Source organism: Tupaia chinensis, unplaced genomic scaffold, assembly GCF_000334495.1.
Source record: "Tupaia chinensis unplaced genomic scaffold, TupChi_1.0 Scaffold140176_1, whole genome shotgun sequence".
NCBI classification, from domain to species: domain Eukaryota; kingdom Metazoa; phylum Chordata; class Mammalia; order Scandentia; family Tupaiidae; genus Tupaia; species Tupaia belangeri.
The window spans coordinates 19766-46518 of record NW_006200055.1 but is presented as its reverse complement, the minus strand read 5'-3'; the positions used below and the strand labels follow the sequence as shown (position 1 = coordinate 46518).

Here is a 26753-nt window from a genome sequence, read left to right as displayed (position 1 = left end):
CTATACCAGCTCTTAAGTGTGCAGGTGAAGAAAAACCACAGAACCAAATGAACTGAATTCATTCAGCAATGCAGTCTTTAATCTTAACTGGATTGTCAGTATTGAGTTTGTCACAGTATTACAGTTGATAACATTTGTGATGTGTGTGTGTGTGTGTGTGTGTGTGTGTGTTTATAAGTGTATGTCCAGTAGGTCATAAGGATGAGAAATCCTTAAAGCAAATTGTATAGTGCCAGTGCATAACTTTGGGTCTTCCTAAGTTTTTCAGTGTGATAGTGTTTTGTGTGACCAAGAAAGTGTATGATAGTTTCTGTTTGTACATGGATGTGAGATAGGACCTATGAGAACCCAGGTATGTAAATGTGTAGGAATATAAAAATGTATATCTCCTGATAATGTCAGTGGCCATGTGTGTATGCATGTTCATACATGTGCTATGAATTGCTGGTGTCTATCTGCATCTTCTTAGATTGGTTTTATTTAGGAAGTCTTAGCTGACACTTCTGAGAATGAAGCAAAGAAAAAACTGGTTGTTGGTAGGCAATGGGGCATTGCCCTCCACAGGTGAGAAGTTTTCAAGCTATCTTTATAGACTGAAAAAGATCTAGAGCACAGAAAAAAATATAAACTTTCAGGACTACCACAATTTGTGTAACAGGAGTTACAAACTGTGGGATATTCCTATTTTGAGGCGTTTCCAGCGACATAGCCATTATACCAACTGCTGGTCCCAGCAGAGATTTCTTAGTTATCTGCCTTCCCACCAAGAATCTTTCCATTTTTTTCAAGATGCAAAGAAAATCTTGGAATAAAGATGATGAAAAGTAAAAAGCAGGTCTCAACAGGCTGCACCTGAAAAGACTTGTTGGAGACATTTATTTTAAATCTGGGGTGGGAAGTCAAGAGACATTTAGAGGGGAGAGTAAGGATAAGAAAATAGTACTGATTAAAGGAGCACTTTGCTCAGTTAGAGGAGAGAGAAACCAAAGGTATAGCTAAATTCCTTCTCTTGATCCAGAAAACGTTCAAAATTATGGCTAATATCTGGGCATTATCTATTGCCTTGGGCCATCTAATTTCATTGTATTACTGGAGTGCTGTGATGGAAACCCTAGAAAAGGTAAAGGAATAGGGAGCCACTATGCCTAAATCCCAGAATGTTACTTTAATTCTGAGAGACACCAGATAGCATGGAAATACAGCTATAAAACTATTGGGTTGCCAGAAAAGTCATGACACATTTTTACATAGAAAAACACAACAAAAAAATGTCATGACTTTTCTGACAACCCAATACTTGGGAAAGTAGCCCTTATGATGTGATTTCTCAGTTTGTACCATTCTGACTTTTGCCTATGTTGCCTGAAGTTAGGCAAATGCTGCTTAAGGACAATGAAAGAAAACATAATGTGTGTGATAATAATATATTTGACTAGAGTATTATACAGTGTATTCATTCTGGGAGAATTCATTTTGCATGCTGTAATGATGTACAGTGTTTAAATGTATTAAAAAATTTAAAATACTATTATTCCAGGGGCTCCCCCTACTGATCCCCAAACAAAAAAAAAATTAAGAAGGTAGAGAAGAAGCCAAAGTAGAAAGAGACCTGTGGAGAAATGATGCCTAGAAGAAGGTAATTTTGTAAAGGTGAGTTACCACAGTATCAATTCTTGCAGGGTGGTCAAATGAATTAGGAGAGATGGTCTTCATTAGATCTAGAGACAAATAGGATACTGATAACCATAGAGAAAATTGTTTCACTTTGGAGGGGGAGAATGTGGAAGGCACAATATCATGAACTAAACAGTGGTAGAAGGTTAGGCCCCTAAGATCGAATCTTTGATACTGAAGATCTCAGAATCAAATTGAAAAAAAACAAAAATCCCCAAAAAACCAGACATTAAAAAATTGAATTATGATCTCTGCTTCCTTTGTATTCAGAGACAAATTCTTGAGAAATTTCATTAAGAATCAGGAAAGAGTCATAGAGTGGCCATTGGAGAGGGGAAGGTTATCCTGTTTTCATGACAAGATGGTCTTAGACACACTTACTGCCGAAGAAATGAGACCAAAGGGAAAGATCGAAGATATAATGGATTCATGGAAGAGGTCTCTGACATATGTGACAAGAAATGTGGTTAGAAAGGTGAAGGCCTGTTTTTGGGATGAAAAGAAAAATATCCTTTCAGAAAACATGGGCTAAAATGGATTAAGGGATGAATAATGGGACCAGCAGATGGTGTAATGTTTATGTCGCTGGGCTACCACATTGTGGATGGCGGTTTGAGTCCTGGTCCTGGTGGCTTAAAACTGGACAAGTGTGTGTGCCTGTCCAAAATCCCGAGAGGAGAATGGAGGAGAAAGTATTGAGGCTTGGCCATCCCCCCTGGTGGGTGATTTCTCGCTTTCTGTCTCTCTGTCTCTCTGGCAAGCACACACACCCTATACCAAAAAACGAAAACAAAAACAATAGAGAGCTTTGTTCATGTTGTGTTATACCTTGCCATGGTATAAGCACACATTCGCAGTGTTTCTGCTATGGCCTAGACAGCATGCCGGGTGCTGGTGGCACAGGAAGGAGTAGAACTTAGTTCCTTCTTCAAAAATCTCAGAGTCTAATGGGGGATGCAAGGACACAGATAAACATTTTCAATCTCTGACCTTTTGTTGGAGACAGGATATCTGAAAGAAAGAAAGTGAAGAACTCCCCAACACACACCCTTGGGTTTATTCCCCATCTATGTTCACCCAACTGTCTGCCATGCCAGGCTTCAATGGCACCCCCTTCCAGCCAGATACTCTTCAGCTGACAGGCATAGACAGGTCAAGCCTGGGTTGCCCTGATTTTCTGCATCCTCTACCTGATCTCCATCATAGGCAACCTCAGCATCCTCGTTCTGGTGGTCCGGGATCCTGCTCTGCACCAGCCTATGTACTACTTCCTCTCTATGCTCTCTCTCAATGATCTGGGAGTGTCCCTTTCTACACTTCCCACTGTGCTTGCCACCTTCTGCTTCAACTACCGCCATGTTGGCTTCGATGCCTGCCTCGTCCAGATGTTCTTCATTCACACTTTCTCTTTCATGGAGTCAGGCATACTGCTGGCCATGAGCTTTGATCGTTTTGTGGCTATTTGTGACCCACTACGCTATGCTACTGTGCTCACCAACAGCCGCATCATGGCTATGGGCTTGGGCATCCTGACCAAGAGTTTTACCACTCTCTTCCCTTTTCCCTTTCTGGTGAAACGACTGCCTTTCTGCAAGGGAAATGTTTTGCATCACTCGTACTGTCTCCATCCAGATCTCATGAAAGTGGCATGTGGAGACATCCACATTAACAATATTTATGGACTGTTTGTGGTCATTTTCACCTATGGTGTGGACTCAGTTTTCATCCTGCTTTCCTATGCATTGATCTTGAGAGCTGTGCTGGCCATTGCATCCCAGGAACAGAGGCTCAAGGCACTCAACACTTGCATGTCACACATCTGTGCAGTACTGGCTTTTTACGTGCCCATAATTGCTGTTTCCATGATCCATCGCTTCTGGAAAAGTGCCCCACCTGTGGTTCATGTCATGATGTCCAATGTCTACCTGTTTGTACCCCCCTTGTTAAACCCTATCATCTATAGTGTGAAGACCAAGGAGATCCGCAGAGGCATCCTTAAAATCTTCCTTAAATCCCAGGCCTGAGGACGACTGCAATCCCTCAGAGAGAGGTTCTGTGGAGGAAAGACAGATCTGCTTGCCAAATTGAGGAATGTTAAAACAATGAGGAAGAGGACACAGATCCTTATATTTGTGATTGTGAAACTAATAAAAGAATATCTGAGTCAATAAAATTATATACACCTTGTCTGAACATTTACTGAGTGAGAATCCTTGTGATAGTAGCTAAGAATGTTATAATGGTGAGTATGCCATACAGTTAAGCCAACAGACATGTCAAAGGAAGGTATAAAAAAAAGAGTAACAGATATCCTGAAAAGTGTTAGTTTGACTATGTCAGAATAATGGAAGTTCTACAGGACAAATAGCCTTGAACACAAATAATTCTACTACCAGCAGGGTAAGAGAAATGACTAATATTAAAGACAGACAAATGTAATAGATGCTTTGTGTTTTATGCAAGAAGAGAAAATCTATTTGGTTTGTGATAATAAGGACAGGCTTTATTGGGTGGTATAAAATAGATTTTGAGGGACCAGCAGTTAGTGTAATGGCTATGTCGCTGGACTCCCACATAGTTGACTGCAGTTCGAGTCCCGGACCCGGTGGCTTAAACTCACACCGGGCGCGTGTGTATGCGTGCCCAAGATCCCGAGAGGAGAATGGAGGAGAAGGGAATGCGGCATGGTCATCCCCCCTGGGGGGTGATTTCCTGCTTTCTGTCTCTCTGTCTCTCTCTCTGTCTGTCTGGTGAGTGCACACGCCCTATAGCAAAATCTTCTCCAAAAAAAAAAAAATAGATTTTGAGGAATGAATACTTCATACAGGATGGCAGAGAGAAGGAAGAGAAATGATCTTGGCAGACATAACTGCCTAAGAAGAAACATTTAAGCAAAAATGCTTAGAATGGTACTACTCCCAGTATGGTCTAACCAATGTAATGTGAACATACCTGATAACTTGTAAGGAAAACAGAATTGTAGGCCTTACATGAAACCTATTGAATGAGAATTGCATTTTATAGGAGCTCTGGGTGAGTAAAGATTTGGACACATAGTATTTCTCTCTCATTTTTAAAGAGAGACTTTTACTAATAGGGCATGTTTTGCCCACCAGAGAGAGAGAAAGACAGAGAGACAAAAAGTGAGAAATCACCTCCCCCCTCCCCCAGGGGTATGGCCATGCCATAATCCCTTCTCCTTTACTCTCCTCTCAGGATCTTGGGCATGGACATGCACACGCACACACTCAGTGTGAGTTTAAGCTGCCGGTCCGGGACTCAAAACATGGCCAACTGTGTGGGAACTCATACATCAGCAATCTTATACCATCTCCTGGTCCAACAGTGTTTCTCTTCAAATAGCTCTCAGAATTAGGTTGTTGGTAATATTCTGTACAAAACGAGTAATGAGAGTCACAAGTAATAGGAATTTTGAAAAGTGGTTCTCCGTGTTTGAATTCCAAATCATCGTCAGCGTCATTTGAAACCTGTTAGGATATACATTCTGAGCATTCTTAAGCCTCATGAGTCAGAAACTCTGGGTGGTAGGATCCAGCAATTCATGTTTTAACAAGTTCTCCAAGTTATTCTGATAAATGTTAAAGGTTGAGAACCTTTAAACTAGAATATGGGTCTAGAAAATTGGCAAAAAAGTAAAGAAAACTTTGTTTAGACAAAGGAGAGTTTTCTCAATGAGCAACTTGGAAACGAGGTCTTGAGAGATTGCCCGGGTTAGCTTATAAAAGACTTCTGAAGTCAGGAGAAGCTGACTACGGTACAATAAAGTATATGATATAGGTGGTGAAAGAAAATACAGACTTAAATCTTATTATCTCCATGATGCGGTGTAGGGGGAACACAGAATTAGCTCCAGAGGAGAATTTGATAAATAATTTCCAGCCTCTCCACAGCCATTGCCTTATGATGTGATTCCTTTATCTTTTATGCATTTTTTTTTAGCAATTTTATTTTAAAACTATTTTATTTTATACATTCAATCATTATACATCACTACAGCTTGTAAAATGAATTTACCCAACAAGAATACACTTCACATCAGTCCAGTCGAAGATATCATATACATTATCATCAACAGACTGCAATTTCTGTGCCTGCCATCCTAAACATCTGACATCCCAAATTAAAGCAAATTCTAATTTTATGGCTGCCATATAGTCAAATATAAACTACAGAAAGAAAGAGAAAATGAATCCTTCGGTTGTCACAGTGAGATTAGATTAGCGATTAGGTTAGGAGACTGTAAATACAACTTTAATGTTCCCCTGATCAGGGACTCTTTTGACATCTAATTTTTATTCCTGAAACTCTATTAACTTATTTTCTGTAAGCACTCTTACTTACTTCCTTCATTAAATATGTTTCGTTTGACCAAGTTTTACTCTTTTCTCCCAAACCTGCAGGTTGTGTCCATCTTGGCTTAGCTCCATTGAGGAGAGTTCCACTCACACTCCACAGGGCATATTTATTTCTCTATAAATATGCATAGAAAAAATATTTTTGCATAGAAAAAAAATGTTATGACTTTCCCACAAAAGCTTTTAACACACTAAACCATTTTCATTGAGATTTGCACAGATACCATGTTTAACATTATGTTTATCAGAGTGAATGAGTATTTAGGGATTTTCTTTTTCTTTTTTTTCTTTTTAACTTCACTCAAAAGTTTGTTATCTACATTCTCTTGAATTCTAGCTCCTGGTTCCCAACTTGTTATTTGTGACTCAACCTATCCTCTAATAATGGTGGAAAGCAGAAGGGGTGTTTTGCCAGTTGCCCTTCTGGTCCTGCAGAGCTGACATGGAGAAGGGTGAATTTTCTTTATGATCATCTGTTTGCTGCCTTACACTTATCCACCATTTGTCCACCACTTGATAGAAAAGTGAAGGGTGCTCCTACTATCTCCTCCCTCAAAACACCCTTACTCTACTTGAAACTGAAACAGGGAAGAGGTAAGATGAGATGTATAATGGGACCAGCAATGGTGGAATAGCGGTAACATAATGCTCTCTTTGATCCTGAGGTCATGTGGAGAGGTACCAGGTCTGCATTCTGAGGTCTCCCTGAACATTCTGGGAATGCACGCCTGTACACGTGATCCTGGCTGACCGAGGTTGGGGGTAGATAATGAGGTGAGGACACTGTTGGAAGTACCTCTTTTTCGTTATCTCTCTTGTTCATGGAAGAAATACATAAGAAATCCTAACCAAAAAAAACCAGACTAGGTGTTGGGGGAAAAATTCTCCAAAATTTCTCGTATTTGGGGAATTTGAAATTGAAACCTGAAGCAGAATTAATGTTGAGGATAATTATCAAGTGTGGCACATTCAATTCAAAATGAACAAACAAAAATCTGTTACTTTTCTCATTTAAATTTGTATTTCCTGCAGATACATATTATCCTATAAAGATCAGGTCCCAAGTGATAGAAATGTTAGTCTCCTGAAATCTTGAAGCTAGCATGTTGTGAATCCCAGACTTAACTGAAGGTCTGTGTAACTTTGAACCATACGGTCCTTTAGTGCTTTAGACTGTTTCTCCTGGAAGAGACATTGAATTTGTGCGGAACTTGGTGTAGGGTTGAGGAGGAGGTAATGGGAGTCAGAACTGGGAACAATAGGTATAAGCAGATCAATACAACCAACGTCATATTTTCTATTATTTCAACTCAGGTTCTCTCTGTATTCTAAACTATTATTTGATATCCAAACTCTGGAGTTTTCTGACTGGACTTCAAACTGTAGAATCTGCTTGGAATGTGGGTTTTTAAACCATGGGGCTTGCAGGTGGCATGGTGGTTAATGTGCTGGAGTCCTGCATGGCTGATCACAGTTTGGGTTCTTGACTTGGAGGCTTGCTTTCTCAATTTCCCTTGCTTTCTCTCTCTCTTTCTGTCTCGGTCTGGTCAAATTAATAAACAGAATGCAGGGATTTGAGTTCTGGGCACACAGATCCAATTTTGAGACAATAACTGGTGTGTGTTCCAGGCAAGGATGGGTATTGCTCTGGCACTGGGAAGAATTTGTTTCTATCCTCTCCATCATAAGTAAAAATATGGAATTTCATGTTTTCTGTGAAGAAAGGGAAGTGTCTCCAGGGGAAGTGGTTTTTTTGTTTTCTTTTGTTTTCTTTTGTTTTAATTTTTCTTATTTTTTTCTATTCCCAAGGCGAGATGTGACTGCATTTCTTTCTCCATCACCAGCACATCACATTCAGGCAAAACAGGACCTCTGGGAACTGTGATTCTGTGACATAAAGTCTGCCTCCACTCCTGGCTACTGCCTGCTTGAGGTGCATTTTGCAGTCATTGTGAGCTCTAGCCCTCTGCCAATACAATTGCCAATTCACAAAGCTCTCTCAGGTGAGTTTGAATCCAATTGTGCTTTCTAGGTATGTGAACAAGAAGAGTGTTTTTATCTACAATTCTGCCTGTCCTTCTGTATGGTTCTCAGTTCTTGTCTTTGTACCTTTGACCAAGTCTCTGTCAATGCTTATGTTTCTTTCCATAGTTGCCACAATTTGTTTGGTCTATGATGGAGAGGTTTATGACCAAAAATAAATAAAATAAAATATAAAATAAAAAGTAAAGAAAAGTTTTTGGATCTCATTTTCATGTCAGTTTTCTATAGAACAATATTCATTCAAATGCCCTTCTGGTCTCCCACCCACTTTCATATAGGGCTGCTAGATTCACTGAAAAACACATGATCACATGGCCAAAGTAAAAAACTTGCCTCCGTTCTGTTCCATGCAAATCCACAGCTGCGGACATCTATTACAAAATAAGAGACCTTGACGGTCTGGAATCTCAAGCCTTCAGGCAATAGAAAATTTGAAAGGGCCTTTAATCCCAACTCAGCAGATGCTGGCATTCTGCCTCCAGAATTCCCATGAAAGCTTATACACTCTTTAAACATCCCCATTGCTCTGGAACTTAGAATTTTATTGTGAATCTTTGACCTTTAGAAAAATATTCCTTACATGAACCTCAGCCTGTCTCACTGTGATATTCACCTGTCACTAACCACTGTCCTACCCATGCCCAGCCATCTCTACTACAGTCTCCTCTTGTCAAAACAGAGCATCACTTGTCTCTTCCATGCCCTTCTTATGACTTAATTCTTACATTTTATATATGTCACATTTGGTTTAGTTCCTATCTTGAATATGGAACCCAGAACTGAACAAATGTACTTCATTTATGGTCTAAGCAGTATATTTGAGATTTTATTTATTAATAATTTATCAGGTAAGTCTTTGTGTCAGAATTACATGAAGTGCTAGAGAGGTAAGAATAACCCAGGCACAAGTATAATTCTAAAATAACTCAAATTATGACAAGAAAAACAAAAGCATAAGTGTAATTTCATAAAATAGGAAAATATATAGAAAAAATTAGATGCCACCGATGAGAAAGTTATAATTTCTACTCAAATAGTGTTAGGAGAACTTCAGATTAGTTGTAAGCTACATGTCACATTGTTGATTCATATTAGACTTACTATCCATCAGTCATTTTGACAGGAGGACTTGTATGGTGCAGAAATTGAAAGTCAGATACTTTGAGAAATATATAATGGAGTTTAAGATAGGTAATGTGAAGAAGAGAAGATTATAGAGTACCATTGTTGAAATTTTTGTATACTATTCATTCATTTGTTTTCCAGTTAAAGTGTTTATTAAACATCCCTTATGTACTCAACCCTATACTAGTATTGGATATAGAGTGGTAAAACCAAACAAAACTAAATGAAAAAAAAAAACAACAAAAGCAATCAAAATCATCCTTCTTTGATGTAGTTTATAATCTAGTAGGAGATACAGACATTAAACACTTAATTACACAAGTAAAAATATTTTACAAATTAATATGTGTATTTCAAGAAGATAACAGATACTATGATGAATGATATTTGGGTGATACTGAGTTAATATCATTGTGTCTCTGTGTCTTTCACATTTTAATGTGGAGAAAGCGAGTTTCAGTCATTTTGACAGGAGGACTTGTATGGTGCAGAAATTGAAAGTCAGATACTTTGAGAAATATATAATGGAGTTTAAGATAGGTAATGTGAAGAAGAGAAGATTATAGAGTACCATTGTTGAAATTTTTGTATACTATTCATTCATTTGTTTTCCAGTTAAAGTGTTTATTAAACATCCCTTATGTACTCAACCCTATACTAGTATTGGATATAGAGTGGTAAAACCAAACAAAACTAAATGAAAAAAAAAACAACAAAAGCAATCAAAATCATCCTTCTTTGATGTAGTTTATAATCTAGTAGGAGATACAGACATTAAACACTTAATTACACAAGTAAAAATATTTTACAAATTAATATGTGTATTTCAAGAAGATAACAGATACTATGATGAATGATATTTGGGTGATACTGAGTTAATATCATTGTGTCTCTGTGTCTTTCACATTTTAATGTGGAGAAAGCAAGTTTAAGTCCAAGAAAGCACTTTATAAATCAGTTAAATCTCACCAGGGTAGTGATTTCAGAATGCAGTGAACTCCCCAATATTGGGAGTATTTAAGTTGAGCATGGGCAACATTCTGATAAGGGAAATCTCTCAGAATTCTCTCTCTTGTTTCAGGTTCTAGAGAGCATGTCAGGTAGACATCTTTTGAGAGGAGGTCATTTTTAAAGGTCACTTAACTCTTGCTTCCTGCCACCAAACCCCCAGTTTGCCTAGAAGTCTAGAAATAACATCTCTGCCTACCATTTAGTTCTTTTTTTCTGCAAGGGAAAATCAAGTGACTTTAACTTTACAAGGTTGGATGCTGGGTTTCAGAGGAAAGAACTTATGGCTGAAAGAACTAGAATTTAGATCAGCCCCTTCCTGGTTTCAGGAAAGTTGGTGGACATGGTTGTTATGAGACTCATGAAGCAGCTTGGTAGTGAGGCAATTTCCCCCTTGATTATCATTTTCATCACCCGAAAATCAATAAATTTCTTTCAGTTATGCCTCTTCCATATTGCCCTTCCTCTTCTCCACCCTGAATATTCCTCCTTACATAGGTCACAGTTGATGCTTCCAAGATTTTTTTGCTACTTTCTGTTTTTTTGTTTTTATTTTTTAAAGGTTTTTGCTATAGGGCGCTTGTGCTCGCCAGACAGACAGAGACAGAGAGATAGAAAGCGAGAAATCACCCCGCCAGGGGGGATGGCCACGCCGCAATCCCTTCTCCTTCATTCTCCTCTCAGGATCTTGGGCATGCACGCATACACGCTTGGTGTGAGTTTAAGCCACTGGGTCCGGGACTCGAACCACTGTCAACTATGTGGGAGTCCAGTGACATAGCCATTACTCTAAATGCTGGTCCCAGCTACTCCCTGTTGAAGATGAGTTTTTACTGGTGATAAGCAGCCTCAGGTGAGACAGGATAAATAAATAAATAAAGTTAAATAAAGTAATTATTTAAAAAAATAAAAATAAATGATCTTTAGGAGAGATGATTAGGTAGACTCAAAATATTCATACCAACCCCTTCTCTTCCTTTAGGTGCATCTCTGGGAAGTTGATATGAAACATTAGCTCCACAGTTACGTTAATCTGTTGATGAATGAGTGAACTGATGATTGGAGATAATTCAGCTTTTATACCAATTATGACTGTATATCCCTAATTCACTGTTGTTGTTTATTTAAAAAGATTTGATATATTATGTTACATGACTTCATTATATTGCATTATGTTTCATTGCATTATATTGCATGATTTATTATTTTTATCTTCTGATTGGAGGTTAGCTATTTCTCTCTGAGTTCTTGGCCACTGACAGTTATTTTTCTTCTCAGTATCCTTAATATTTCCATGGATTCTAAGTCAAAATTGCTCATTTTTGAATCCATTACCCTTTGATAGCCTTTCTAAACTCAGTTAAACTCAAAGCTCACTTGTGTGTTAGTATAATTTTCACCTATAATGTCCATATCCTCTATCACCTATATTTATATTTACCCCCTCTTTAGCTTTCTAAAACCTGAATCTCACTTTGACTCAAAATATTTTACTTTCTCTGAGTATGATAGGAACCCATAGAAATTAGAATTTTTCCCAGTGTCCTTATCTTTTCAGATCCACCTTGGCAGAGCTAAAACTCAATTCTTTCCGATAACTCAAATCTAGATCAGACTGGGTTTACTCTCATCTCTAAAGTAGAATTGAAAATATCACTATAAGAAGAGTCAATTGATCTAATCTACTATCTAACCTCTGCAAAAGTTGACTTTTAAGCTGTAAGGAGCATCAATTGATATAATCTACAATTTATTCTCTGCAAAAGTTGACTCTTAAACTGTAAGTATCTTCACTCTTCCTCTCTGGATCTTAGTAGCTTCCTAAGAATAAAATGTATTTATTCAATGCTTTAAATGTTATGCAGTATTTTGTTCACATTTATAGAAACTCTATGAGGCAGTTGTATTTTTATTCCCAACTTAACCAATGGTGATAGTGAGGCTTGGAAAGGTTAAGTTACTTGCTTAAGGTTGGGTGTCAACTATCAATTGGGGTGCAGACTAAAATCTTCAAGAATCTATTTTCAGGGTTCTAAAATAATGAATATAAGATATTAATTGGCACATTCTTTCTCTATTGCCAAACAAGAGAATAGTATTATAATCTTCATTTTTCAAGTTAAAATAAATAAAACAAAATTTTGGGTTGGCAATAAATAAGTTGCTCACATCACATATCATTTAGACTCAGTCACTTAGACTGAGTATGGATTTTGACCCAGGCCTGATTTACCCTAAAGTTTCTACTTTTAATTTTTAGGCTATGCTGTTTCTAGCAAGATTGAACATTCTGAATTATCTCCTTTATGTGTAACATTTTAAGATTCTAAAACTCAGCAAAATAAAAGGAGAGAAGAGTGTCTAATATAGAATGACGTAGATGACTCCAACGGTCCCTACATCCCCTATCTCCTTTCTCAATTTTTTGAGGTGGGCAACTAATGTGATGAATCAAAAGGTGGGAGGTAATATTATTATTATTTTTTTATTTAATGACAGGTAAAGACTGATCTCTGTTGTTGGTGGCATGGGAGCCAAGAGCAATGAAAGTCTTGACCTCTTATCTGTTTTCCTGACTGGCATCCCAGGACTGGAGGCACAGCATGGCTTGCTTTCCATCATTTTCTTCACCATGTACATCGTGGCCATTGTGGGAAATAGCCTAATTATGGCAGCAGTGCAGGCAGACCCTGCCTTACATGAGCCCATGTATCTGTTCCTCTCCATGTTGGCTGTCACTGAGGTGGGCGTCTCTGTGTCTACCCTGCCTACTGTTATGGGCATTCTTTGGTTTGATGCCTACAAGGTTGACTTTGATGGCTGCCTAGCCCAGATGTTCTTCATTCACACCTTCTCTTGCATGGAGTCAGGGGTCTTGTTGGCCATGAGTTATGACCGCTTTGTTGCCATCTACAACCCTTTGCGTTACACAACTATCTTGACCCTACCCCGCATCATCTCCATGGGTCTGGGCATTACACTGAAAAGTGTGGCACTCATGGCCCCACTCCCAATCCTTTTGAAACAGTTGCCTTATTGCCACACCAATGTCCTTTCCCACTCCTACTGCCTGCATTCAGACTTGATCCAGCTGCCATGTGCTGATACTAAGCTCAACAGCATCCTGGGCTTGGCAATTGTTTTGGCCACCTTTGGGCTGGACTCACTGCTCATTGTGGTCTCTTATGTGCTGATTCTTTACACAGTGCTGGGCATTGCTTCTGGGGAGGGACGGCGGAAGGCCCTTAACACATGTGTGTCACATATCTGTGCAGTGCTTCTATACTATGTGCCTATGATTGGTGTGTCTGTGATGCATCGTGCTGCCAAGCATGCTTCCCCCATGGTCCACACACTCATGTCTAGCATCTACCTCTTTGTGCCACCTGTGCTTAACCCCATCATCTATAGTGTTAAGACTCGGCCAGTCCGCCAGGGAATTGTCAACTTGTTCTCCCCAAAGAGAGAATTACGCTGAGTCATCTCAATGGGGCAGGCACTGTCATTTAGTTTATGAACTCTAACCCTGTTTCTGCTGTAGGTAAAGCTCTATACTAGGCATTTGGCAGAGGAAGAGGAATGAAGTCAGTGTTGTCACGAGCTTGAATCTGAATCACAAGTCATTCCTAAATCCTTTTTAATCTCACATTTTATTACATATATATGTCTCTGTGTATACATGTGCAAGCATTTCTTCTTTGACCAAATATAGCTTGAAGGTAGAAGTCAGAAGTCATGAACTTACATTTCTTTCTTTTTTTTTTTTTTTTTAGGTTTTTGCTTTAGTGTATATGCACTCACCGGAGATAGAAAGAGAGAGAGAGAGAGAGAGAGAGAGAGGGAAAATGAGAAATCATCACAGAAGGGATAGCTACATTGCAGCCCTTCTTCTCCATTCTGCTTTTAGGATTTTGGACATGAATGCACATGCGTATGGCATAATTTTCAATCCAATCATGCAATTGGCCATGTGGGATCCAGCATGCTTCTTGCATGGTCCACACACTTAACCACCACTACTGGCTTTGAAATCATGAACCTTTGTTTCCCTCATTCCCTCAAAACTCTTAGTGAAAAGAGCCTGACAAATGGTAAGTTAATAGTAAAGGCTAGTGCCTTGATGATACTTGATTTGAAATAAAGCAAATTTCCATTGTTATGGGTTAAGTAAAGATTAGAAGTACCTCACAATAAAGAAAGATCATGTCCCTAGCATGCTAGGAAAACATATTTTCTGGTTTGAGTAAAGTGAGCATATTTCCTGATTTGCCCAGATATTCTATTCTCTTAGCATCATTACTGTTCAATATTTTTCTTTATTCATGATTGAGCACATGTAAGAGAGAGAAAGAGAGTGAGAAGGAGAGAAAGAAAGAGAGAAACATCCTCTGCAGGGTCTGGTCATGCTGAATGCCCTTCCTTCAGTCTTCCAGTCCAGCAGATTCTGGGCTATCATTCATGTGCCTGGCATGTTTCATGCTGTCTGGGGTGGGGATTTGAACAACTGTCAACATGTGGAATCCAGCCTCTCCTATGAAGTGCATCACCAATCACTGCTGTGCCATTAGAGCTAGCCTGGCATCATTATTTATTGCACCTTCTTTCAAAATATCCTCGTTCAAACAATAAATTAAATGATAAACCTACCCATGAAGCAACCTATTATATAAGCAACAAATTTTCCCCATTATTCAATGGTCTTCACACCCAAATTTATGTAGTAGGAGGCTCTGAGAATGAGAGAGAACTGACTATAATTTCAATTAAAGCATAAAGTAAAATATTGGCAACATCACAATGCCCAGGCTACAGATGCCAAAGACTCCTGCAAAGTCAACAAATTCTACTTTAATAAAATCCCAGGATCTGTTTTTTTTTCTTTTGTTTGTTTGTTTTGGTTTTGTTATAGGGTATGTACTCTCACCAAAGAAAGAGAGAGAAAGAGAAGAGGAGGAGAGAGAGAGAAAGCAAGCAAAAGTGAAAAATCACCCCATGGCATTATGTGGCTACACCACAATCCCATCTCTTCCATTCGCCTCTCAGGATTTCAGGCACACATGCACACATTCCCGACATGTTTCTCAAACTGCAGGGTCCAGGATTCCAGTCTCTGAGTCAGTCATGTGGGATGTGGCTACCTTACCCACTGTAACATGTGCTGACCCCCCAAACTCTGTTTTTATCTATTGCAAAATAGATCTGGTATCACTGTGCCCGGATATCTCCTTCTCCTCTTTCCCACCTTCCCCTCAGCCCTCAGGGGCTTCATCATACCATGTAGTGAGTAAAATCTTAACAGTGTCCTGACCCCACCTTTCCCTCAGTCCTAGAAGCGTGGGGCTAATTATTCCTGCCTGCTTCTGCCTGTGGTTGCCCATGGTTTCCTGGGAACTTTAGTCAAATGAGAAACCATATTCTCTCATCTCCTAAGCAGCCCAGGTCTATGTAGAGTGGATTGATAGGACTGTAGATCATCAATAACTCACATTAGATTTTCAAGTTCACTCACTCCAATGATAAGAATGTTTTCCTCACCATGTGCTGTTCTCCCAGCCCATCAGCATCCAGCTCAGTGGAATCATCTTTACACAGTGACTTTTAAAAATTATTTACTTTGCTTAGAATAGTGGTGATTAGATCTTTATATATGCTCTAAAATAATAATTTAAAAAAACCCTGCAAGAACAAAATCCATATAAACTTCTCAAACATTTTCACATTATCTGAAGTTTTTATCATAAGTTTACATAATTGTTGAGCATGTATTTTGAAATGTATTATCAATGGGGACCAGCAGTCAGCGTAATGGCTATGTCGCTGGATTCCCATGTAGTCAACCACGGTTTGCGTCCCAGACCTGGTGGCTTAAAACTCATGCCCTATCCCCTCTATGAGACCCTTTACTAGTACAAAATCCATGATGCCCAAGGCTATCTGCCCCTCAGAAGTGAAACTATCATAAGGTTTTGAAAATGTCTGTTGTGGTCAGAAAAATGAGTTTCTATTCCCATAAAGATTATATAAATATAAACTAACTTCAAGCTTGAATTCTAAATTCTAAAGACCTCTAGCAAGGTAAGAGCCTTATTCTAGTTGTGAGGGATCTTATCACTCCACCGTAATCTTAGAGACCTTGGACACTTTCACTTGGTCTGTTGAAATGATTCTGGGTATTGATTAGGTAAATGTGTATGGCCAAGAGGCTTGATCTCCATTCATTCTTCCTCACAGTTTTATCATTCTTTTGTAAGGGAAGGTCAGAGAACATAATACCTAACCAGTAGAGTAATCTAGACAAAAGAGCGACTGTATCCGAATGCCTAAGTAGAACTGCCTAAGAGAATGGGTAATGAGGACAACAACTAATTTATTTTATTTAAACTTATATAACCAAGCCCATCAGAGAAAAGGGAACCCAGGAAGGAGGACAAAGCTTATATAAACTTTACTCAATCAGTGAAGTGCATCTCATTGCCTTAATTGTAAAATGTGCTAGAATTTCATTAACCCAGATCCATCTCTCTCTCTCATTTTAAAATTGATTTTTTAATTCATTATAGTGTGTGTGTGTGTGTGTGTGTGTGTGTGTGAGAGAGAGAGAGAGAGAGAGAGAGAGAGAGAGAGAGAGAGAAACAGGGAGAAAGAGAAATATATATAGAGATCTTCTAAGTGTCTGGTTATGCCACAATCTCCTTCGTCTTTTAGCCCATGGGATCTTGGGCACGTATGCACACACTCAGTGTGTTTCAGGTGCTTAGGCCAAGAGTTAAACTGCAGTAGCCACATACCTTAATTAGAGAGATATTATTGAAAGCTTCCATCAGCCAAAAATTATCTACTAAAATCATCTGCTAAAGGACAGACCATGTCTACTGTCTTACAATACAATGGAATTTTATTTTACATACCCCATTTCCCATTTTTTTTCCCAATGCTGATTATACTCTCAGCTTAAGCCTATGGATCTTATTCATGAGTAATTAACAAATTCAACACTTCATCTTGAAAGTATATTTTTGGGAAAAAAGAGACGAAAGATTCCTTGGCGGATCTTCTTGGTCTTTGCACTATAAATGATGGGGTTCATCACAGGAGGGGCCAGCAGGTAGATATTGGCCATGATAACATGGACCAGGGGAGAGGCGTGCTTGGCAAAGCGATGGGTCATAGACACCCCAACCATGGGGACATAGAGCACAAGAACAGCCAGAATGTGGGACAGACAGTTATTAAGGGCACGAAGCCGCTCAGTCACAGAGGCTAACCCCAGCACACTTCTCAGAATCCTTGCATAAGAGAGTACTATGAGCAGAGGGTCCATGACAACGATGAGCAAGACCAGAACAAATCCATACCAGCTATTGACCCGGATATCAGCACAGACCAGGCGAATCATGTCCTGGTGCAGCCAGTAGGAGTGAGAGAGATGGTGAGAGAGGCAGAAGGGGAGACGCTTCAGTAGGAAAAGGGAGGGAAGGACAGCAAGAACACAGCGGCAAATGATTGCTAACCCAATTCGACCAATCACTTTATTGGTGAGGATTGAGGCATAGTGAAGGGGGCGGCAGATGGCCACATAGCGGTCGAAGGACATGGCCAATAGTACAGAGGATTCCATGAAAGAAAATGTATGAATGAAAAATATTTGAGCAAAGCAGGCTTCGAAGCTGATTTCAGGAATGTTGAAGCAGAAGAGCTGCATGACTGTGGGCAGCGTGGTGAGGGTGAGACCCAGGTCGGTGAAGGCCAGCATGGACAGAAATAGGTACATGGGCTGGTGGAGAGCGGGCTCTGTGCGGATGACAGTGAGGATGGTGGTGTTGCCCAGGATGGAGATGGTGTAGAGACAGCAGAAGGGGATGGAGATCCAAATGTGGGAGGCTTCATAGCCAGGGATACCCATGAGAATGAAATAGAACATATCCTGGGTGGTGTTAGTCTCCTCAGACATGGTTGATAAATGTGGTTTTAGATTCAGGACCTTTGCTTAGGGAAAACAGCAAACATTAGTAATAATCTCTTTTTTTTTAACCCACTTGATCTCAACTATGCCAACAAAGGTTTAGAGTTGTTGAGGATAACTAAACTTTGTATTAGGAACAACATGATTTTTTTCCCCATTGTCTCTGAGGATTGCTTCCACATAATTTATCTCCCCTTGATATCTGAACACCAATTAATTCATGGACACCTCTTTGATGATTTTCTGTCTCTATGTTTCTACTTCCATTTAGTTTTTAATACTCTAAAGTTTGGCTTTTATCCAAATTCCACTCTTAATCCTATTCTTACATCGGTTTAAAATAAACTCCAAGCTTAGCTGCATTGGCACAGGCTGTAGGGACACTGCTACGTGATGTTACAAATCATATTCCATGGCTGTGGGTTCACTTCCTGGGTGTACCTGAATATAATAGGTGCATATGTGGTCCTGGCTTAATGGAGGCCTGGGACAACAATCACAGCATGTGGTTTCTGTCCAGGGTGATTTTTTCTCTGTCTCTTCCCCTCTCTCTTTATTCTGGAAAGAAACAAATAAAATAAAATAAAAAAGTGAACTCCATACTTCAAATGTAATGACTAATAGTCAGTCTTCATCATTTTATCTAGCATCTTCTGAACTTCTCCTTTGACTATTATAACATCATTCTTGATTCCCTTATTAAAGTCATCCCTGACTCTTTCTTGATCTCTTACTCATTTTATTATTCATTAAGGTCATTATTTTTCTCTCTTAGAACTAGTGTTTGGTCTACTTTTACTCTTATTAGTTGATGTCTTCTGGTACAATGAAATCTATTTTTACAGCAAAAATTAACTGGGAGCAAAGGGCAGGGCACCTAGGCAAGTAATGAGAGAAGAGAGACAGTCAGAAGCCTATTATAACAGCCTTCCTGGGGTCAGTCACATTATTGAGTGCTGTCTATATTTTGGTACTGTGCTGAATGCATCACCTGTTTTCATTCTCATCCTCTATCAACAGTCATCATCCCTCTTTTTCCCTGATAAGTCACGGAGAAATCATACCTGTGGTTTCTCCTGCTAGATGGTACTCTCTTGACAGTGTGTGGGATCTGTTCTCTCTGCTCAGTTCATAGGGCAAGAGTGTTTTAAGCTCTTGCAAATCTCTAGACTGGAGGGTGGGGAGAGGTGGCAGATGCTTTCAGGATCCTATGAAGACACATCTTGAGACTTGGTTCCCTCTGAGATGCAGTGAGTCAGCTCGTTCAGAGTCTTTGCTGCCCCTGGGATCCTAATAGAGCAACTAGATGGGAAACCACTAAATACCAATATTTTTTTTTCAGCTTGTTTAATGTGATTTTAAACTATCTACATATGCTTAGAATGTATGATAGCTGACAAAACAGTCATGAAAAACTGTCTTCTAAAATCAGTCTGAAGCTGGAGCTGAGTGAGAAGGGTGGGAGAGTTACAGGAAGAAGGATTACTATACAACTATTTCAAGGAGCATCTATCTTACACTGAACCTCTGGAAATATTAGGAATGAGTGTTCTAGTATATACATTAAATTGAAAGGGAATCAAAAGCAAATTAGAAAGGAAAATTATTCAGTAATTAGTTCTGAGATGATTCATCTCTCAATTCATTTCAGATGGTTAAGTAACTAAATCTAAATTAGTAAGAAATAATAAAATAGCAAAAATAACATAAGCATTTATATCTCTCATTTGGGAGGACTTTTAAAATTTAATAGCCATAAGTAAAAGTCAGAAAAAAATATAAAATTTGTTTTTATTTATGACATAAAAATGATAAAACTTAAAACAAAAATGGTAAAAATTATTTATAAAGACCTCCCACTGAAGGAGGGAGGTTTAAATATCTGAAAATTAAATATCTCAAGGGACCAGCAGTTAGCGTAATGGTTATGTCATTGGGCTCCCATGTAGTCGACTGTGGTTCGAGTCCCGGACCCACGGTTTAAACTCACGCTGGGCCCAGGTGCATGTGCGTGCGTGCCCAAGATCCCAAGAGGAGAATGGAGGAGAAGGGATTGCGGCATGGCCATCCCCCCTGGGGGGTGATTTCTCACTTTCTGTCTCTCTGTCTCTGTCTTTCTGGCGAGTGCAAGCGCCCTGTAGCAAAAACCTCTCAAAAAAAAAATTAAATATCTCAATATCTATCCATTTAAGTATCACAATAGATTAATAACAAAGATTAAAAGAAAGTTAACAACAAAAGAAAAAGCAAAATTACAGACAAGCACATAACTATACTGGGTCACATGTAAGAATATCATAATGGAAAAAAATAAATATAAAATAAAAATAAAATTCATGTTTTTTTAAAGAATAACTTTATTTAACTTTATTATTATTATTATTTTTCAGTTTTGATCAGATGGAGAGAGAGATAGAGAGAAAGAGAGAGAGAGAGAGAAAGTGAGAAAGCAAGCCACCAGGTCCAGGACTTGAACCGCGATTGGCCATATGGGAGTCCAGCGCCTTTAACCACCATGCCACCTGCCAGCTCCTAAAATTCATGTTTTAAACTTGTATGGTAGTAGAGGAATTTTTATGACAATCTACTATTCAGATAGGGCATGACAGTGTAAAAACGGTCATACTTTCTTGAGTTGAGTGAAATTTATGCATCACTTTCCGGAGGACAACTTGACCATATGTGCCAAGTTAATTTTAATCAAAGCATTTACTCAGTACTTTGATTCAATAAATATACTTCTAGGATTAAATGATAAGAACATTTTGAATAAAGATAAAAGTTTATATTAAAAATAATCACTGATGGCCCAGCCACCATGACAAAGGCAGTGAATACTGGAGGCCAAACAGGAAGGCTCTGGAATCTCCCTGAACACTGGTCTTACTCACAGGGACTCTGATCCTAGCTGGTTGCAGGATTGAGTGGAGGATTATAGCATGAAGACCCTGTCAAGATTGCCTCCCACCCCATAGGAACTAATTCTACTTTAAAAAATAGTCACTTGGGGGACCAGCAGGTGGCATGGTGGTTAAGGCACTGGACTCCCAGATGTCTGACCACAGTTCGAGTTCTGGACTAGATGGCTTGCTTTCTTTTCTTCTCTCTGCCTTCCTGTCTCTCTGTGGTGAGCACACAAACCCTATAGCAAGCTTAAAATAAATACATACATAAGATAACTTAAACACTAATCACTTAGACTCATAAGCAATACATAAAAATAGAGACAAAGTCAAGGGTGCAATAGAAGATTGGGATAGGGAAGGATAGAAATAGCTGAAAGAGGGAACCAGCAGTTAGCATAATGGCTATGTTGCTGGACTCCCACGTAGTTGACCGCGGTACGTGTCCTGGACCCGGTGGCTTAAAACTCACGCCAGGCGCGTGTGCGTGTGTGCCCAAGATCCCGAGAGGAGAATGGAGGAGAAGAGATTGTGGCGTGACCATCCCCCCTGGGGGGTGATTTCTCGCTTTCTGTCTCTATGTCTCTGTCTGTCTGTCTGGCGAGCACACGTGCCCTATAGAGAAAACCTCTCCAAAAAAAAAAATAAATAAATAAATAAAATAAATATTATGCAGCCATATTTGCTTTCCAAAGATTATGACTGGAGTTTGTGTTATATAGTAACATAAAATGAAATGTACTCACTTGTGCAAGGCCTGTCCTTAGTGATATTAAACTGTCTCTGTTAGTGGTAACGACCCCTAGAGGATGGAAGTATTAGGATCCTCATTTTTAGTAAAATGGAAATTAAAGTTTATGTCACTTGACAGAGTCTCATAGATTTTGAGAAAGAAACGAAACCAAAATTTGAAGTGTTCTGTATTATTTCAAAGCTAAAGTACTTAAATACCATGTTTTTATACAAACATTTCCCCCTCCCCCACAGATGTTCCTGATATTTTCTTATTAGCTGGGATGGTAAATTCTTTATCATTACTGGTTAGAAATGTAAGTTGAGAAATATGAGTGAAGCATTAACTATCCTTTATCATCTTAGAATACCTATGTCACATGAATTTGTTTTTTTAAAATCCTTCTTTACCAAAAAGAGAAGATAATCTTGTGTCATTTAAATGATGGAGAGAGGAATAGGCCATTTTTGTAGATCTTCTTGAATATACACGTTGAAACCTTTTACCAATTTTTGAGTCATTATCCCTTCAAATATTGCTTCTGCACTATTTTTTCTCTTCTCACTTCACTCCAGTTTTTATAGATGTTACAGCTGTCAGTTATATCCTACATATTTTTAACTGAATTTTATGTTTTCAATTATTTTTTATTTCTGTGCTTCCATTTGGTTATTTCCATTGACTTATTTTTTACTCCACAGTTTAGCTCTCTACTGCATTTAGTTTTCTTTAAATGCATTTATTTATTTATGTATTTTAGGTAATGTGTTTTTAGTTCTACAAGTCTTATTAGATTGCTATTTAAATGGATTCTAATTCTTAGATGAACTTCTCCATTATTTTACCAACTTTCTCCATCTTTTTCTCTGCTCTTTGAACATACTAATCACATTTGCTCTAGATAATTTAAAAATTGTCTCTGTCTAGTAACTCCAAGATCTGGACCACCTGTGAGTCTTCTGGATTATTTTGCCCCAGATAGTTCCCTTTGTCTAAGCAAGGTCCAGCCTTTTCCCTTTGCAGAAAATTGGCAAATGCCTCCAGGGGGAAAATGACTCTAGATGTATGTTCGCTGCTCCAAGGTTTTCCACTCTCAAGAATCTGATTTCTTGTAAACCAGCAGTTAACGTAATAGCTATGTCACTGGACTCCCACGTAGTCCACCACGGTTCACGTCCCAGACCTGGTGGCTTAAAACTCACGCCGGGCGCATGTGTGTGTGTGCCCAAGATCCCGAGAGGAGAATGGAGGAGAAGGGATTGCGGAGTGACCATCCCCCCTGGGGGGTGATTTCTCGCTTTCTGTCTCTATGTCTCTCTCTCTCTCTCTCTGGCGAGCGCACATGCCCTATAGCGAAAACCTCTCCAAAAAAAAAAAGAATCTGATTTCTTCCTATTATAACTTGTTTCAAAGCTGGTTAATGACTTTATCCTTTCCCCAAAGCTTCTCCACACACAATTATTTTGAACTATGACTTTACTAGTTGTTTGCAGAACAAAAACATAGATGAACACTTGGGTTGTTTCTGTATCTCAACTTTTGTGGAAAATGCAGCAATGCCTGTGTGAGTGCAAGCGTCTCTTTGAGATCCTGATTTCAAGACTTTCATATGTGTACTCAAAAGTGAGATTGTTGGATCATATGGTAGTTGCATTTTCAATTTTATGAGAAAGACTTGTTTTACATAGCTGCTTGATATATCAACAAATTTGCTTAATTTTTACTAGATTATTTTCATTTGTTTGTGTTGTTGTTTTTGCCATAGGGTGCATGTGCTTGGCAGAGAGAGGCAGAGATAGAGAGAAAGAAAGTGCAAAATCACTCCCCAAGTAGATGGCCATGCCACAATCCGTTATACTGCATTCTCCTCTCAGGGTTTTGGGCACGCATGCACATGTGCCTGGTGTGATTTTGAAGCTTCAGGTCAGGGACTCAAGCCACAGTTGGCCACTGGAAATCCAGTGCCTTAACTATCACACTACCTGCCGACCCCCCTAGAAGGATTTTAAATCTACACGCACAGTGAGACTTCATTCTCTTTATTCCTGTACTAACTCTGTTATTGAAAACTCTATACAAAAATTTTTTTATGGAGTCTGAGCAGTGATTGGTGGGGCCTATGGTATAGGAGATATCCTACATATCCCACATGGGTTAATGGGCATTCCCAGAAAACATACAAATACATAAATAGGAATAGAACACAACTGAAAATATCATAGAACACTAATGAAGGGAAGAAAATAACATTTATTAAGAGTGATCAGCACTCTAAAAAGGTATTGGTTACTGTATGTACATTGAAAAATCCTTATCACAGCCTTATTGGTACACCCAGTCGATGTTGTTTACAGTGTTGATGATGGTTTCGCCTCTTGACTCCCTGTTCTTTTATCCAAAGGATTCTTGAAGACCTATGGCAGTTAACATGCAGTTTTGCATAACTAATGAAGAAACTGTGACTCCAAAACCTGGAACGAATTTCTCACCTAATGCAGTAACAAATAATAATAATGAAGTAAATGTTCCAAACGTAATGAAAGCACAGTTTGTCCCAGGTTAAAGGCAAGTTTAACTTGAAACGATGCCCATCTGTACTCATTTCATGCTTATCTCCCAGAGGTTTCTGTCTCATGGCTGCTACCTAGGTCTTCCATCTTCTCTCAGCAGTGGTATCTTCTTGAGTCCTTGGTTATATCACTGAGCTTAAATAATATCTGCATTAAAAATTAGGCCAACAGTTTCTAAAATTCTCAGGCTACTTCTATTCCAGCTTTTGATACTTAGTTTACGCTTTTTCTTTCCATGTGGCACCAATATTCACAATGGCTTTTCTATCTTCAGCTTGGCCTTCTTGTTTACGAAAGTTCCCATTCACTACTGCCAATTGTCAGCAAATGAAAGCCTGCATTATATTAAACACTACAATTTTCTATGAAAATGATGCAGGCATGAACATGTTACAGCTTCAAAACATATTTTTATACATGTATCAGCATTTTTAGTTTACAAAGTAAGGGCTAGTAAACTTTATCAAATATTAACCACAACATAATAAAGCAGGCAGCATATCCCCCCAAAGACTGAATTATATTTTTAAATGTTTTTCTTTTTCCCAAAGTCAAATTACTAGTGAAGAGCAAAGTCGAATTTAATAAACTTTAGCACTTATAATGTTTATTCAGGGAATATGTGTCTTTATTTACACTGAAATCTTCTTATACTACTATTCATTCCCTCATTTATGCTACTTACAGTATTGATGTTAGGGTCTCTGTTCTTTTTTTTATGGAGAGGTTTTTTGCTATAGGGCCTGTGCGCTCGCCAGACAGAGAGAGACATAGAGACAGAAAGCGAGAAATCACCCCCGAGGGGGATGGTCACACCACAATCCCTTCTTCTCCATTCTCCTCTCGGGATCTTGGGCACACATGCACACGCGCCCAGCGTGAGTTCTAAGCCACCGGGTCCGGGACGTGAACCGCGGTCAACTACGTGGAAGTCCGGCGACATAGCCATTACACTAACTGCTGGTTCCCTGGGTCTCTGTTCTTGACTTCATGTTATTTAAATAAAGTTGTTACTATATGATAAAATTAAGTTTTAATTTTTATCTCATTTTTGTCCGAGAAAGGAAGCGGGTAAGTCCCTGGCGAATTTGCTTGGTCTTTGCACTGTAAATGATGGGGTTCATCACAGGAGGGGCCAGCAGGTAGATGTTGGCCATGATTACGTGGACCAGGGGAGAGGCATGCTTGGCAAAGCGATGGGTCATAGACACTCCAATCATGGGGACATAGAGCACAAGAACAGCCAGAATGTGGGACAGACAGTTATTAAGGGCACGCAGCCGCTCAGTCCAGGTGGCTGTGCCCAAGATATTTTTCAGGATGAGCGCATAGGAAAGCACAATGAGCAGAGGGTCCATGACAATGATGAGCAAGACCAGAACAAATCCATACCAGCTATTGACCCGGATATCAGCACAGACCAGGCGAATCATATCCTGGTGCAGGCAGTAGGAGTGAGAGAGATGGTGAGAGCGGCAGAAGGGCAGACGCTTCAGTAGGAAAAGGGAGGGAAGGACAGCAAGAACACAGCGGCAAATGATTGCTAACCCAATTCGACCAATCACTTTATTGGTGAGGATTGAGGCATAGTGAAGGGGGCGGCAGATGGCCACATAGCGGTCGAAGGACATGGCCAATAGTACAGAGGACTCCATAAAGGAGAATGCATGGAGGAAGAAGAACTGAGCAAAGCAGGCTTCGAAGCTGATTTCAGGCATGTTGAAGCAGAAGAGCTGCATGACTGTGGGCAGCGTGGTGAGGGTGAGACCCAGGTCGGTGAAGGCCAGCATGGACAGAAATAGGTACATGGGCTGGTGGAGAGCGGGCTCTGTGCGGATGGCAGTGAGGATGGTGGTGTTGCCCAGGATGGAGATGGTGTAGAGACAGCAGAAGGGGATGGAGATCCAAATGTGGGAGGCTTCATAGCCAGGGACACCCGTGAGGATGAAGTAGAAGGAGTCTTTCGTGACGTTGGTCATCTCAGACATGGCTGATGAATGTATCTCAAGATTCATGACCTTTGCACAGGGTAAGCCGGAAACATTGGAAATAGTTTCTACTTTTTTCCACTTGTCTAAATCTCTTTGCAAATAAAGTTTATTCACTGTTGAGGGTAACTAAGCCAGTATTTTAGAATAACAGGATTGTGATTCCTTAGCTTGATTCTGACAATTTCTCCCATACAGCTAATCTCCCCTTGGTAACTGCAAATAGATTAATTCATTGGCGCCTCTTTAATTTTGTTGTTGTTTTTCCTCTACTTCCCTTCTTTCATTTAGTTCTTTACACCCTGCAATTTGTGTTTTAAACAAACTGCACTAACAACCCTATTCTCAGTTTAAAACCACACGCCACTCA

At 39.4% G+C, this 26753-nt stretch overlaps 4 protein-coding genes across 4 annotated transcripts; 2 read left to right on the top strand and 2 right to left on the bottom strand.

Annotated features, from left to right (window-relative positions):
- The first annotated feature begins 2764 nt into the window (after window positions 1–2764).
- Window positions 2765–3698, top strand: LOC102501921 (olfactory receptor 51I1-like). Its single transcript, XM_014593294.1, is given in 2 exon segments — window positions 2765–2820; window positions 2822–3698. Coding segments are annotated over 2 exon segments (933 nt in total).
- Window positions 3699–12753: 9055 nt separating this feature from the next.
- On the top strand, window positions 12754–13704 carry LOC102475040 (olfactory receptor 51I2). The gene has a single exon (XM_006162535.1). It carries the CDS (start codon window positions 12754–12756, stop codon window positions 13702–13704), a length of 951 nt encoding a protein of 316 aa, XP_006162597.1.
- A 3519-nt stretch (window positions 13705–17223) lies between these two features.
- Window positions 17224–18192, bottom strand: LOC102474624 (olfactory receptor 51Q1). Its single transcript, XM_014593291.1, has one exon. The coding sequence runs from the start codon at window positions 18175–18177 to the stop codon at window positions 17224–17226; it is 954 nt and encodes a 317-aa protein (XP_014448777.1). The 5' UTR covers window positions 18178–18192.
- Window positions 18193–25435: 7243 nt separating this feature from the next.
- On the bottom strand, window positions 25436–26392 carry LOC102474191 (olfactory receptor 51Q1). Its single transcript, XM_006162533.2, has one exon. The coding sequence runs from the start codon at window positions 26381–26383 to the stop codon at window positions 25436–25438; it is 948 nt and encodes a 315-aa protein (XP_006162595.2). The 5' UTR covers window positions 26384–26392.
- Window positions 26393–26753: the final 361 nt, after the last annotated feature.